Raw genomic sequence first — 13,746 nt, forward strand, 5'->3', positions numbered from 1 at the left:
CCTTTCTACAGGCTCTTCCTCCCATCTCTCCTATACTCATCCCAGACCTCAACTTACTACTACTCCCAATTAACACTTCTATGTTTCTTCCCTCTTCTATCCCTCCATTACTCTATTCAATCCAGTAAACAGGCTCACATGTCCTCCTCTCAAATTAACTCGTATCGCCCTATAATAATACTAAGGATTACGCTACTCACCCAGTAAGCATCTGTTCTTGGCATGCAGAGCTGTAGATTCACAAGTTTTGCATACTCCTGCCATCTTGTATTGGGTCCAGATGTTTGCAAGTTGTTTTTCTTCTAAGTCTTTCCTAGTCACGAGGTAAGGTGACGACTCCTTTTTGTGATAGTGCGCATGGGCGTCGATTCCATTATTACATTGTTTTCCACCAAGAGAGTGAGAATGGAGTAAGTGTAGTACGGAGATATCCATGCGTATGTTAAATGTAAATAATGCAAAGCTAGATCTTTGAATACCTCATCTGCATGCTTAACATACCCTTGAGCATAGGTAGTATGTGTGTAGTTTTTTGTGATGCACTTAGTGTCACAAATAGGAAATCTTCCTCAACCCCATGATATTGTGCAGCTCTAGTAAGCAATTCTGTAAACCCCACATTAGCTGGAGGAAAAGGCCTAGATGGGTATAGATCTGGATCTTTGTCGTTAGTAGAAGCCATGTTATGATCTACCCAGGGTCTGGAGCATAATCTTGTGGTACATCCCTGTGTGCGTCATCTAGATCCCCATCCACACCATCCTGTTTAGGTGGAGATTGTGGCTGAGGGGAATTTGTGGGTGTTATGAGGGGGTTACGGTCAATAGGTGGTGAAGGTGAGGAAGGGAAAAGAGGTGAAGGAGCAGTATTAGTCCTCATTCTTTCTCTTTAGAGGAATATGTTAAGATTTCCTCAAATTCTGGTTTCCTTTTCTAGAGCAGCTTTGCAGAAAGGTGTCCTGTTTTTGGGTTAATAACCAGTTCTGTTTGTTTGGGGTAAGTGTTAGCAGGCGGAACGTCCAAACTAAGCTCCTTGGGTGGTGGAGGAGGAACAGACACTTCTTTTAGGGCCATAATTTGACGTCGAAGATTTTGGTGTCGAAGTTTTCAGAGCGGAGGATTTTGGTGCAGAGGATTTCAGATCTGATTTTGGATCAGAGGTGTGTTTAGGTGCCGAAGTTTTGGAGGGAATAGTTGGCTTATGTTTCGGTTCCGAAGTCTTGGATTCGGGCCTTGAAGAAGGTCCCCTAAGCTTTGGGCAGGTGGTGACACCGAACCCTCGGCAGATTCGAGGGACCAGCGAGGGTAGTCAGAAGAGCAATGTCGCCTCTTCAACTTCTTGCCAGGCCTCGACTAACCTGAGTGCGAGGACTTGGAACCAGACGAGTGGTGATGGCTTGTGGCTCCTCGACCGGGACCTCAAGCGGCGCAGAGCCGACTGCCGGAGCTCGAAAAGCTTAGGGGACCGCACCCGCCTAGCTTTCGAAGTCGAGGTCAGACAGTCTGGGCACGACTTGTCGTCGTGGTCGGCCCCTAAACAGTAGACAGCCCTGCGGTGGGGGTCGGTAACAGACAGTCGGTGACAGGCGTCACACGGCTTGAAACCAGGCATCCCTACTGGCACCAGGAGTCGAAGTCGACTCGAAAAAGATAGTCAAAAAGACCGAAAAGTTAGTTTAAAAAATGACTAAGGGTACGTGCTCTTCTCGGATCTGCGCTTGCTGGCGCGGAAGAACTGACGTTAGCGCACGAGGGCGGCGTCGAAGTACTCCGACGTCATACCAGCGGTCACAACCCCGATATAGGATGCGGAGCCGCAGACTATGCCTACCAACGTGCAGGGATACTGCTGACGAAAGACTTTCCGGATCCAGTCTGACGCCTGGGGATATTCTAAGGTAAGGAATAGCTAGGAGGGAATGTTGAGGTTGAAATGTTGTTATGACAGCTTGCATGCTGGCTATCCTGACTGGTTTGGGATATGCAAGGGCTTTTGAGGTATCTATTGTGGCACCTAGACACTGAAGTAGGTGGGATGGTTGAAGGTGTGACTTGGGTAGATTTATTGTGAATCCCAAGTCGAGGAGCAGCTGGTTTGTTTTGTGTGTATTGTGTACACAGTGTTTGTGTGACTTGGATTTTATGAGCCAGTCGTTGATGTAAGTAAACATTTGAATGCGTTGTCTCCGCAAATGAGCTGCGACCACCGTGAGACATTTTGTGAAGACTAAAGGTGCTGTAGTCACTCCGAATGGGAGGACTTTGAATTGATAGTGCTGGCTGTCCACTACAAACCGTAGATATTTTCTGTGAGGGGGTGAATGAGAATATGAAAGTAGGCGTCCTTGAGATCTAGAGTGGCAAGGAAATCGCCCTGTTGGAGAAGTGGGAGGACCTGTTGGAGAGTGATCATGTGGAAGTGGTCCGACTGTATGTAGAGATTTAACGGTCAGAGGTCTAGTATAGGCCTGAGAGTACTGTCCTTTGGGATTAGAAAGTTAAGGGAGTAAACCCCTGTTCCTTGATGAGGTATGGGCCCCGGTTCTATTGCGGGTTTTTGTAATAAAGAGAGAACCTCTTGTTTTAACAGTCAGATGTTCTGTCAATATTGGAACTTGTTTGGGGGTATGAATGGGGGAGTTGAAGTGAGTGCCAGGCATTAACAATACAGGATAATTTGTCTTACCCATTTGTCTGTGGGGATGGAATTCGAGACAGGTAGGAACTGTGATAGTCTTCCCCCGACTTGAGTGGAATTTTTTGGGAAAGTGGAGGGAAGTCATTGTTTTGTAGTAGGAGAGGTGCGGGTGTTATTACTGCGGCCTCTACCCATGCTGTTGTTGCCTCTATAACCTCCTCTGAAATAACCTCTGCTAGGAGAGGTTTAAATGGTGTTTTGTAGGAGGAGGAGGTCTTTTCCGTCCCAATAGTTTTAGAGGTGCCCCTATAAAAGGAGCGACAAAAAGAACCTCTAGAGGTTGTTGCCTGTAGGGCTCCCATGAACACTTTCATTTTTTTCCAAAGATGTGTCTACAGTAGGTAGTGTTCTTTATCAAAGTGTTGATTAATTGTGGACTGCACATCCGGTTTAAACCCAGATATGCGTAGCCATGCGTGTCTGTGTAGTAAAACGCGTGTGTTAACTGCACGATACGCTGTGTCGGCTATATCAACGCACACTTTATAGAAGTGTTTGCAATTAATTTTCCCTCTTGTATGAGGTCATTAGTCTTACCGTATACTGATCGGGAAGATGCTGTATGAGCTTTGAGCTCATCTTAATGAGCCCTATCATAACTGGCTAGTAAAGCTTGGGTATTGGCAATGCGCAACTGATTCGCGGTTTGTGAGGCAATGCGTTTGCTAGATGCGTCTAGTAATTTAGATTCTTTATCTGGAGGTGGAGTTTCTCCTGATGTTTGGGAATTTGCTTGTTTACGTGCACTAGACACAACCAAGGCATCTAGAGGGAGCTGCGCTTCAATATAAGCTGGATCGTTGGGAGCTGGTTTCTATTTTTTCTCGATCCTGGGGTTGAGAACTCTAGCCCTGACAGGATCTTTAAAAACGTCAGGTGCATGTTTGAGGATACATTTAAACATAGATAGAATGCTAGTTGATTTTTGCGACTGTGTGAAAGTCTCTAACAAAAAAATCTTCCTCCTGTGTAATTCTACCCCATGATATTGAGCAGCTCTATTTATGAGTTCGGCAAAACCGATGTTGCCTAGATGGGCAGGAGTCTGGATCAGGAAGATCTGGGACATCTGGTGGATTATCAAAATCCTCCCAAGGATCAGGTGGTGAGAGAGTAGTGTCATCATTATCGTCTTGTGGGTTTTCATCCCCAACCCCACCCCCAAGGTGATCATCCTCATCTTGTGGTGTAGGTGAATATGGAAGCATTGGAGAGTGTGCTGGAGCAAGTGGTGGTGTAGGGATATTTGGAGAATAGAAGTATCTGGCTAGAGAAGTCCCCATGTCTCTTTTTTTAAGGGTACCATGGGTTCTTCGAAGGAGTCCAAAGGTCTCTTTTTAGATGGAATGGTCTTCATATGCCCAGTTTTAGGGTCAGTGTGAAGGTTTTTTTTGTTTATGATCCGCTGGAGCTTGTTGAAATAGGTCCTATAATCCAGTATCCTTGTCCAGCAACGATGATTTTGGTTGTTTTGGTTTAGATTCCGAAGTTTTAGGAAGGGTCTTCGTGTCCTTTTGATTTGGAGGAGCTGTGGAGTCAGAGGACTTTTTCGTCTGAGGATTTATGGTCTGTTTTTGGTTCCAAACATTTGCTCTTTTTCGGCTCTGAAGATTTTTGGTCTAGTTTCAGCTCCGAGGGTTTATCCTGATGGTGTTTCGGTGCCAAATGTTTGGGTTTCGATACTGGGGAAGGTAGCTCGGTACCGATGCGGGGCTGGCTTGGTCATGAGTTGCCTGAAGGCTCGTCTTTGGACTTCGGATCCGAGCCCGAGGGCGGGGCGTCTAAAGTTTTGTCATAGTGTAGACCTGAGCCGGAAGGCAAAGGTGTTACCGGTGCCTTATGTTTTTGAGAAGGGGTAAGGGTTTTGATGTTGGCACACGAAGTTCGTTGACCTGGAGTAATCGTCTGATCTTCAGCCTCAGAGACGCTGATGTCTTCACTGTCTGGTTCTTGTTCCTAGGGAGCATCGGGCCTGCATCGAAGATGTTATTCGGTACCGAGCTAGTGGATCGAGACATCCGGTGACGTCGAGCCCGGCGATCACGTATTGTTTTTTTCTATCAAAATGAAGGGCAGGCCGGGCAATCTTTGTCCTCGTGTTCAGGAGAGAGGCAAAGGTTACAGACCTCGTGGAAATAAGTGTGTGGGAATTTGGCACCACACAGGGGGCATTTTTTGAATGGGTTCTTTCCATTAGCTGTAGGGCCTGATGGCTCGGATAGACTCAATGGCCCGCATCGACAACCGGAATCGAAGGTGTTGAGATTTTTGTTAGATGCGCGTCGAGAAGCGCGATCGAAAACAATACTGTAGAGCAGTGAAGGCCTGCGCGTTAAAGGGGAATCGAATACGATACCGAACCGCAGCAGTTTACAAACAAACCCAATGACGGAAAAAAACAATCTAACAATGGAGTTGATGCCCATGCGCACTATAACCATAAGGAGTCACCACCTATCTTGTCACTACAAAGGCTTCTTCCACAAAAACAAAGTGCAAACATCCGAGCCCAACACCAGATGGCGATCTATGCTTAAGTATACAATCACAAGCTCATATGCCCCCAGGGTCAAGGACTCGCAAAACACCCTCAGCGGCACTAGGGCGGCCGGGTGCAGAGGCCCAATGTTATCTAATGGGGTATAGGGGGCTTCCGGTTGGTGGAAGCTCACAAGCATGCCATATGGCTGTGGGAGCAAAGCTCCTGGGGTTTAGTTCAGGCCAAAGGGGAATCCATTTTAGCACCCAAAGCTCACAAAGGCGTCAAGCCTTTGAAGCTTCCCCTTTGTGAACCCTGCCTTTACTAGGGGAGGCGGCTTGGCACCTCGTCCCAGGATGTGCATTGTTTCAGACCCCCCCTCCCCCAATAGCAGCAGGCTCTCGACCCAGGGGTCCAGAAACATGTCTGGTGGCGGCAGCTGGCGAGCAGCCACTTAGCCTGCACGCTAGTGGTAGGTCGTTTTTCAGGGGGCATCTCTAAGATCCCCTCTGTGTGCATTTTTCATTAAATCCCACAATGGCATCAGTGTGGGTTTAATGTGCTGAGAAGTTTGATACTTAACTTCCCAGTTTTCATTAAACCCATTATGGTACTGTGGAGTTCGTAATGACAAACTCCCAGCACCATATACTGTTAATGGACTTATTGCACTTACAATGTCTAAGAATTGGCTTAGACGCTGTAAGGGTACAGGGCTCATGCACCTGTACCCTCTCCACTGGTATACTGCACCCAGCGAGGGCTCTCTATGCCAGGACAGTGGGTTGTAGGCATAGCACAAAGGGATGTGTGCCATGTCGACTCTTCACTTTGTTCTGCACCAAAAAACGCAGCCTGCAAAGGCAGTGTGTGGGTGTAAAGGTACAGGGCCTCTAAGGGTGACACAATAAGTGCTGCAGCTCTTAGAGGGCTTCCCTGGCGACAGTGCCCTTCGTACCCGTGGTACCATTTACAAGGGACTGAACTGTGGCCAAAGAGTACCAATTGGGTTTTGTTTTCAATGCAGTTTAGGGAAAGAACATAGGCCCTGGGTAGTTGTTTGGCAGGAACCCAGGGCACACTCATTCAAAGCACATGAGCAGTTTAGAAAAAAAGTGGGGGCAACCATGAAACAAAGAGGGCACTTTCTTACAGGTGTCTAAATTTATATGAAAATACAGTCTATTTTTATAAATTGGTGTCGTATTTGTTGCGTCATGTTGATTTCTTTGATTGTTTTGGTGCAGTTTACACTTGTTCCTCTGTATAAGCCTTGATGCTCACTGCCACAGCTACCCACGTTTGAGCTGAGGAGTTGACAGACAAAACCTACTGGACCGTAAAGGGTAGGTAAGTATTACATGGTGAGGTTGCACAAACACTCCATCTCCACACAATTCACATTCTGACAAAAAGGAATGATTCCACCAAGTGAATATGAAAGATCCCAGGACAGAGAACTGAAGTAAACCTAACCAAACGGCAGGCGGGGGAGGGCTTGTGTGTATGGACTGAATGAAAATGGAGACTATATTCACCTCTCACTTTGACCAAGGGAGAGCTAGAAGTCAAACTGTGTTTTGATGGAAAATACACAATACACCAATCTTTTCCCTCCAACACACCAAAAGGAAGGTCTGTCCAGAGTTTAGATGCATTGGCGATGGCAGGAAAGTGATGGGCACGAAGATCAACAATTTTAAAATAAAGAAGACTGTGCATAAATTCAAAGTGCAGTAGACAACCCATGCTTACCGTTACATAACAATGTGATTTGATTTTGTCAATCCAGAATCCTTCCTCAATAAATGCACCTGTCCTGCCAAGAAGCTCCTTCAGTTGGCCGAGAGTAAAAGGTCGCACCTGTACAAAGAAACTAGCATCAATAAATTATCTTGTCTGGAGAACACGGACACTAGCTGACCCTCAAAATAATGCAGGACTGCTAGCCTACCAACATAAGATTGTTCATCAACAATGTAAGTACTCAATATCAACAACTATGTACTTAGCCACTAAAAACAACTTGGGAATATATGGAGACAAACATTCATCAACGAGAAACATTTACTTGTAAGTACAGTTCTCATTCATTGGCTTCTTTTATAGATTCAACTGTCCTTACACTGCAATACCCCAGAACATTTGTGCACAATGCAGGAACACTCAGGGCCTTATGGTACCTTATGGCCAAATTAAAGCTAGTTTACTCTAATTTCTCTAGGCCAAATTTAAATGCCTTTAATTTCATGGCGGATTACAGATTTTCAGGCAATGAAGAAGTTGTGCAAGACAAAAAAGTCCTAGTATCTAACTTGATATGACAGGTCTGCTATCTGCTCTAGTGACATTTGCTCTGGATCTAATGCAGGTTATTTGAGTTTGGTTAGCAGCAATAACGGTGGGGAAATTATGCGTATAACCGCCCACTGTTCCGCCCACGCATGATCCAGTAATTGTTACAAAATACATATATAATGAAAACTTTTCAATTTGGAGGAGAAAATTAAAAAAAAAAAGCAAATAAAATCTAATCTTCTGACCGCTTAATGTAGGCTGTATTGGCCACATCTCATTAAGGATAATGTTACTTACCCAGTAAGCATCTGCTCTTGGCATGTAGAGCTGTAGATTCACATGCTTTGCATACGCCTGCATCTATTGTTGGGTTTGGATTTTTGCATTTGTTTTTCTTCGAAGACGTCTTTCCAGTCACAAAGTAAGGGGACTCCTCCTTTTGGTGATAGGGTGCGCATGGGCATCAACTCCATTGTTAAGATGGTTTTCCCGCACAGGGTGAGAATTGAGTTAGTAAGTGTAGAACAGAGATGTCCATGCGTATGTATGTAAATTGAGAACTGCAACAACTACAGGTGACCGGGTAGGCCCATATGAATCTACAGCTCTACATGCCAAGAACAGATGCTTACTGCGAAAGTAGCATTATCGGATCGAGGCATGTGAGCTGATTATCACATGCTTTGCATAGACTATACAGAAGTATGTTCCCAGAGCGGTGGCTAACCTGTAGTTGACTGAATCAGTGTTTTGAGAACTGCCTTGCCTACATTAGCTTGTTGCCTCGCTAACACATCTACACAATGTTTGGTGAATGTGTGTGGTGTAGACAGCGTTGCTGTCTTACAGATGTCCGCTAGGGGAATATTCCCAAAGAAGGCCATAGTAGCCCCTATTTTACGAGTGGCATGCACTCCAAAGGGTATTATCAAAGTTCTCTTTGCTTTCGTATAACATGTCTGGATACATTTTACAATCCATCTTGCAATGCCTGATTTAGATATGGGATTGCCTTTGTGTGGTAGAGCAAAAGCAACAAAGAATTGCTTTGACTAGCAAAAATTATTTTTTTCTTTCAACGTCATATATAGTAAAGCTCTTTTAACATCAAGGGTGTGTAAAGCTCGTTCTGCTACAGAATCAGGTTGAGGAAAGAACACAGGTAACTCAACGGATTGGTTGATATGAAAGGAAGAAACTACTTTAGGGAGAAACTTAGGGTTGGTGCGTAATACCACTCTTTCTCTGAAGTTGAAAGAAGGGCTCTTGTATAGTTAATGCCTTGAGTTCACCAACTCTTCTCAGTAAAGTTATTGCAATGAGGAAAGCAACCTTCCATGAGAGGAATTGTAATTGACAGGCACCTATGCATTGTTCGAATGGTGGACCAATTAACCTTGTTAGGACTATATTTAGGTTCCACACTGGTGCAGGTGGGGCTCTTGGTGGTATCACTCTTTTTAACCCTTCCATAAAGGCTTTAATCACTGGTACTCTGAATAAAAATAAGTGTCTGTTTTTTAAGTATGCAGCTACTGCTGCCAGATGTAAGCGAATGGATGTGTAGGCTAGTCCAGATTGCTGTAAATGCAACAGGTAACAGGTGATGTTCTGTATGGAAGCATCGAGAGGACGGATATTGTTACAATGGATACATCGCTTCCATTTTGCTACATAACATACCCTGGTAGTAGGCTTTCTAGCCTCTTAAGATATTCATATAGTCTGGTGGTAGGTGTAAATAACCAAACTATGACTTCAGGAGCCAGATCGCCAGGTTGAGTTCCTTGGGATTTGGATGCCTTATTTCTCCATGGCTCTGAATGAGGAGACTGTAGGTGAGATGCAGCTTTGGTGTGAAACTTTTGACGGCTCCAGTAGAGTGGTGAACCAGGGTTGAGGGGCCTATGTGGGAGCTATGAGAATTAGTGTGAGGGATGTTTGTCTGAGCTTCTGAACCACCAGTGGAATGAGTGGGAGAGGCGGAAAAACGTAGGCAAATATCCCTGACCAGTTCATCCATTGCTTGCCTTTGGAGAGCAGGTGTGGGAGGAAATCACCATTCCTGAAAGAACGGGAGGAGAAGCTGAGGATGAAGTTCCCACTTGTGGATTTTCTGCCTCCGTCTGCTAAGAAGGTCGGCAAACTGATGGTTTACTCCCGGGAGAAACATTATGTAGTGAATGGCCCATTTCCAAACGGCTTGTGCTAGGCGTGACGGGTGTCCCCCCCGTTTTTGTATATAGTACATAGCAGTCATGTTGACTGTGCGGACTAGGACACCTTTGCCTACAAGGTCAGTTTTAATGGCTTTGAGCGCTAGAAATGCTGCTAGCAGCTCTAGGTGATTTATATGGGGGGTAGTTTCCTGGAGCTTTGGCAAACGCCGTGAGGGAAACTGTACCAGCAGTATTGAAGCTCCTCACCGCCGGGCCATACTCGAAACGCCATGAGGGCAACGGCTGTAGCAGACTACACTACCCAGCAGCCCCAGCGAGGTCGCAGGCCAGTGATGCTCCCAACACGCCTGGAGGCGCCATAAGATCACCGAACGCCTCCCACCCCGCAGGACGCGCGCGGGCAAAGGGCGGGCAGTCCGGGGCTGAACGAGGCTGGATCGGGGCTGAACGAGGCTGGATCGGGCCTCATCCCTTGGCTGTTGCAGAAGAGGCGAACTACGGACCAAAGTGAGACATTTGATTATACTGAACCCCTTGACCGTTTTTAATCAATTAAGGTTGATTTACTTGCTGGCTTAATCTTACCAGCATTTAAAATTCATGATAGCTTTTTGTTATTAATTTTGTTTTAATTTACATGTTTTGTGGGTTTTCTTCTTGCGTTAAGTTTTATAATGTCTAAACAGAAGGCTACTAAAACCCCCCCAGTGTTGGCCACTATGGACAATTATTTGGTGAAAGTGGTTAGTAAAATCAATAAGGAGCGAAGGATGTCGCTAGGTAAGGAGAGCTCCCCAACCAAATGTCCAACACTGCCCAATTCACATGCTGTTTTACAAATAGATGACAATCCTGAACCCGATAACCCTGATATCTCGACGGAATTAAATGTCTAATCAGTAGATACTCAGGATGCTTCTGATGTACCAAGTGTGTCCCTGTCCAGTGCTCGCCGGCACCTAGAGCGCTGAGAGCATGTAGAAAAGCACCAATTAATCGGGGGAAAAATCGTACCCGCAACAAAAGGAGAGCAGAAACTTTACAGTACAGTAGGGGACGTGGAGTCAACAGCCAAGAATGGTACAACAATAATGAATACAGAACAATTTGATCTTTTAATCAGTATTATAGATGCTAAGGTTGATAAGATGATTATCAAACCCCTTGTGGCAAAAGTAGACCACATCTCAACCGAAGTAATCAGATTAGGTGGTCTCCTTGATACCCATATTGACCTGGTTGAAAAGTAAAGGCCTGTAGATAAGGGTTTAATACCCACCAAAGCAGTTCCTAAGCAACCAATAGGGGGGAGATTAGTAAAAGATGCTGTTACATCCGCCCCCCACCTTCTGACCCATCGCTCACCATCTGTCAGAATAAGCAAGTTGCTACAGTAGTGGTACCACCGAATTCAGCTGGAGCTATTGAAACAAGGAGAAAACGCCCTATTAATCTCCCACCAGATTGTGCACCATATGTGGTCGTTCTAACTAATGTTCCACCTTTTGAGAAAGATCCTATCCGGCCCCAGCGGGAATCTCATGATTCTTTAAAAAATAAAACTTTCATGGCTGCATAATCACTGCGGATTTCCAACTACCTACTCTGATCAAATTTTAACTACCAGAAGGGTAGACTGGATTAGTACTTCTAGTAAGACGTGCAGGGGTGATTGTGTAATTATTAATTTTAAACACCCCCAGCATGCGGCAACAGTTTTGTTAAGGGCAGCTTCTTTAATCCCCAGCGAAGATAGCATATGCGTTCGCCCACTTGGCTTTTTCTATAGCCACTTAGCTAAAATGCCCCCGGATAATAATGGAAACAGAAATTCCCCACCCACTCATTACCCGGTGTTTGGGGTCTCTACGCAAAATAGATTCCAAGCCTTAAACTCTTTGGACTCTAATGACTGACTCGCCCAGGTAGGTGAACCCGCTCTATGCGTGCCCGCAATTGCCCAGGTATTTAATCATAGTGAAATGTATTCTAACTCTGATAAGATCATGGTGGAGGGCCAACACCTGACCAGTGGCACTAGTTTAACAACAGCTGGGAATTCTAATAAAAGGGATGATGTAGTTGGTACTATTCCCCCGAATACTTTAAATGTCAGGGCACATAATGTTAATATCGATTGTCAGCTGGAACGTCGCCGGACTAAAATCTAAGGGGGATGCCCTGGGCTGGAAGGATTTTATTAACACCCACGACATACTCTGTTTCCAGGAAACATGGAGTAGGGAGGAGCTCAATTTTGAGGAGTTTGTATCTTATAATTTGCTGGGACTAAGTTATACATCGGGGTGAGCCAAAGGGGGCCTTCTGATCTTGGTCTCTATCAATAGGCGGATCAAGGTTCTAAAATACCCGACTGTGGGGTCACATGTACAGATTCTATGGCTTCTTAATGACCAAGCCGAAATGTTCTCCTAATTAATTACTACAACATTTTTGATGATAGTAGGACGTCTGTAGTTAAAAACCTAGCTAGCAATATTGATAATTTAATTGACCAATGTAATGTTTTCTTTGATTATATCTGGGTGGGTTATTTTAATATTTAATTATGTGAATTGTCATTTCAGAAAGCTTGTGGGGTTGTGAATAATGCTGGAAGTGAAGATCTCCATTTTAGGCACAACAGCTATGGATAAATGCTGTATAAATGTATTAGCAGCAATGACCTGGAAATCCTGGATTTTGCTAAAGATGTAAAAGGGCAGACCATTCCCACTTTTAAAAACTGGAGGACTAGCTCAGTAATCGATCATGTAATTGTTTCCTCCAGCATCAGTTCTTATTGTGTAGCCCCTAGGATCAAAGTTACATCTTTGAGCGACCACAATTATATCATCCTAGAATGTTCTCTATGGAGTGAGTCCCGTAGCTGTGGGTCATACGGTCACTAATGTGGCACCTCACAGACCAAACGGAGTTAGAGTCAGATGGATAGGGGAAAGAGCTAATGAATTAATAGGCTCTATTGTCACTGAATGTCTGTTAGATATTACGCTTATCCTTGAAAATAATACTGATGGTGAACATAAATTATCTATTGATGCCAGGTTTACTAGACCAAAAAGAGACAAGTGCAGAAATGGATTAGGTTGGTTTGACCATACGTGTACCAACTTACTAACAGAGCTGAAACATGCACTTGCCATAAAACCTAGGGATACTAATTTAATAACTAAATTAAGAGCAGAATATAAGTATGCCTTGAAAAAGAGGAGGGGTGACTTACAGCAGGAAGCATGGGACTCTCTTAACCAAGCTGCAGAGTTACATAATAATACATTATTCTGGGCTACGGTTAATTCCCCCCTTCTTAAAAAGGATAACATACTGGAATTAACCTCTAATGTCCCTAGTGATTGCTGGGTTACACATTTTTCAAATATTTTTGGTTCTGAATGTGGCCCAGTTACTACCCCATGCAGTTGGCCCGTACTACCTCTGGATTTCACTGTCGCCGAGGTCGAGCTTGGAATTCGTGCTAGCAAGGGGGGGAAAGCCCAGGGACCCGATGGGGTCCCTACTGAGGTTTATAAAGCTGTCCCGGAGATCTGGAGTCCTCTCTTTGCTAATGTTTTCAACGCAGCTGCATGTCTGGATGCTCCAAAAACTTGGGGGGAATCTATTATTATCCCGATTTTCAAGCAAGGTAGTAGGTCAGATGTAAAAAACTATCGCCCCATCTCCCTCCTTGACTCCTCTATAAAGATCATGAGCCGAGTCATGCTGGCTAGGCTTGAAGAGTGGGTTGATGAAAAGGGCATTCTGGCTGATAGCCAGTATGGATTTAGGAAGGGACGGGGTACACTAGACCAGTGTCTAAATCTTGACCGTATAATTGGTAAATACGTTGAAGCGAAAGGCGGTGTATTATATCTATGTTTTGCTGATCTAAGCAGTGCCTTTGATATGGTTGACCACGCCATTTTATGGCCTATCTTGTAACGGATGGGAGCCCCTGAGGGTAGAATTTTCTTCCTTGCCAGGCTGTACCAAAAGCTGCAAACCTGTGTGCGCTATGGAACCAGGGGAGAATGTACCCCCAAATTTATCGTTCGACGCGCCATTAGACAA

General features: G+C 44.8%; 1 protein-coding gene across 3 annotated transcripts in view; it reads right to left on the bottom strand.

Moving 5' to 3' along the window:
• The window catches only part of ACIN1 (apoptotic chromatin condensation inducer 1), a 947,610-nt gene that overhangs the window by 111,131 nt on the left and 822,733 nt on the right, over nucleotides 1-13,746 (bottom strand). For all 3 annotated transcript variants that reach the window (XM_086923671.1, XM_086923670.1, XM_086923673.1), the window contains one exon: nucleotides 6,932-7,039. In XM_086923671.1, coding sequence (XP_086779797.1) covers nucleotides 6,932-7,039 — 108 coding nt within the window. The remainder of the gene's footprint in view (nucleotides 1-6,931; nucleotides 7,040-13,746) is intronic.

Source organism: Lissotriton vulgaris, chromosome 5 (assembly GCF_964263255.1).
Source record: "Lissotriton vulgaris chromosome 5, aLisVul1.2, whole genome shotgun sequence".
Lineage (NCBI taxonomy): Eukaryota > Metazoa > Chordata > Amphibia > Caudata > Salamandridae > Lissotriton > Lissotriton vulgaris.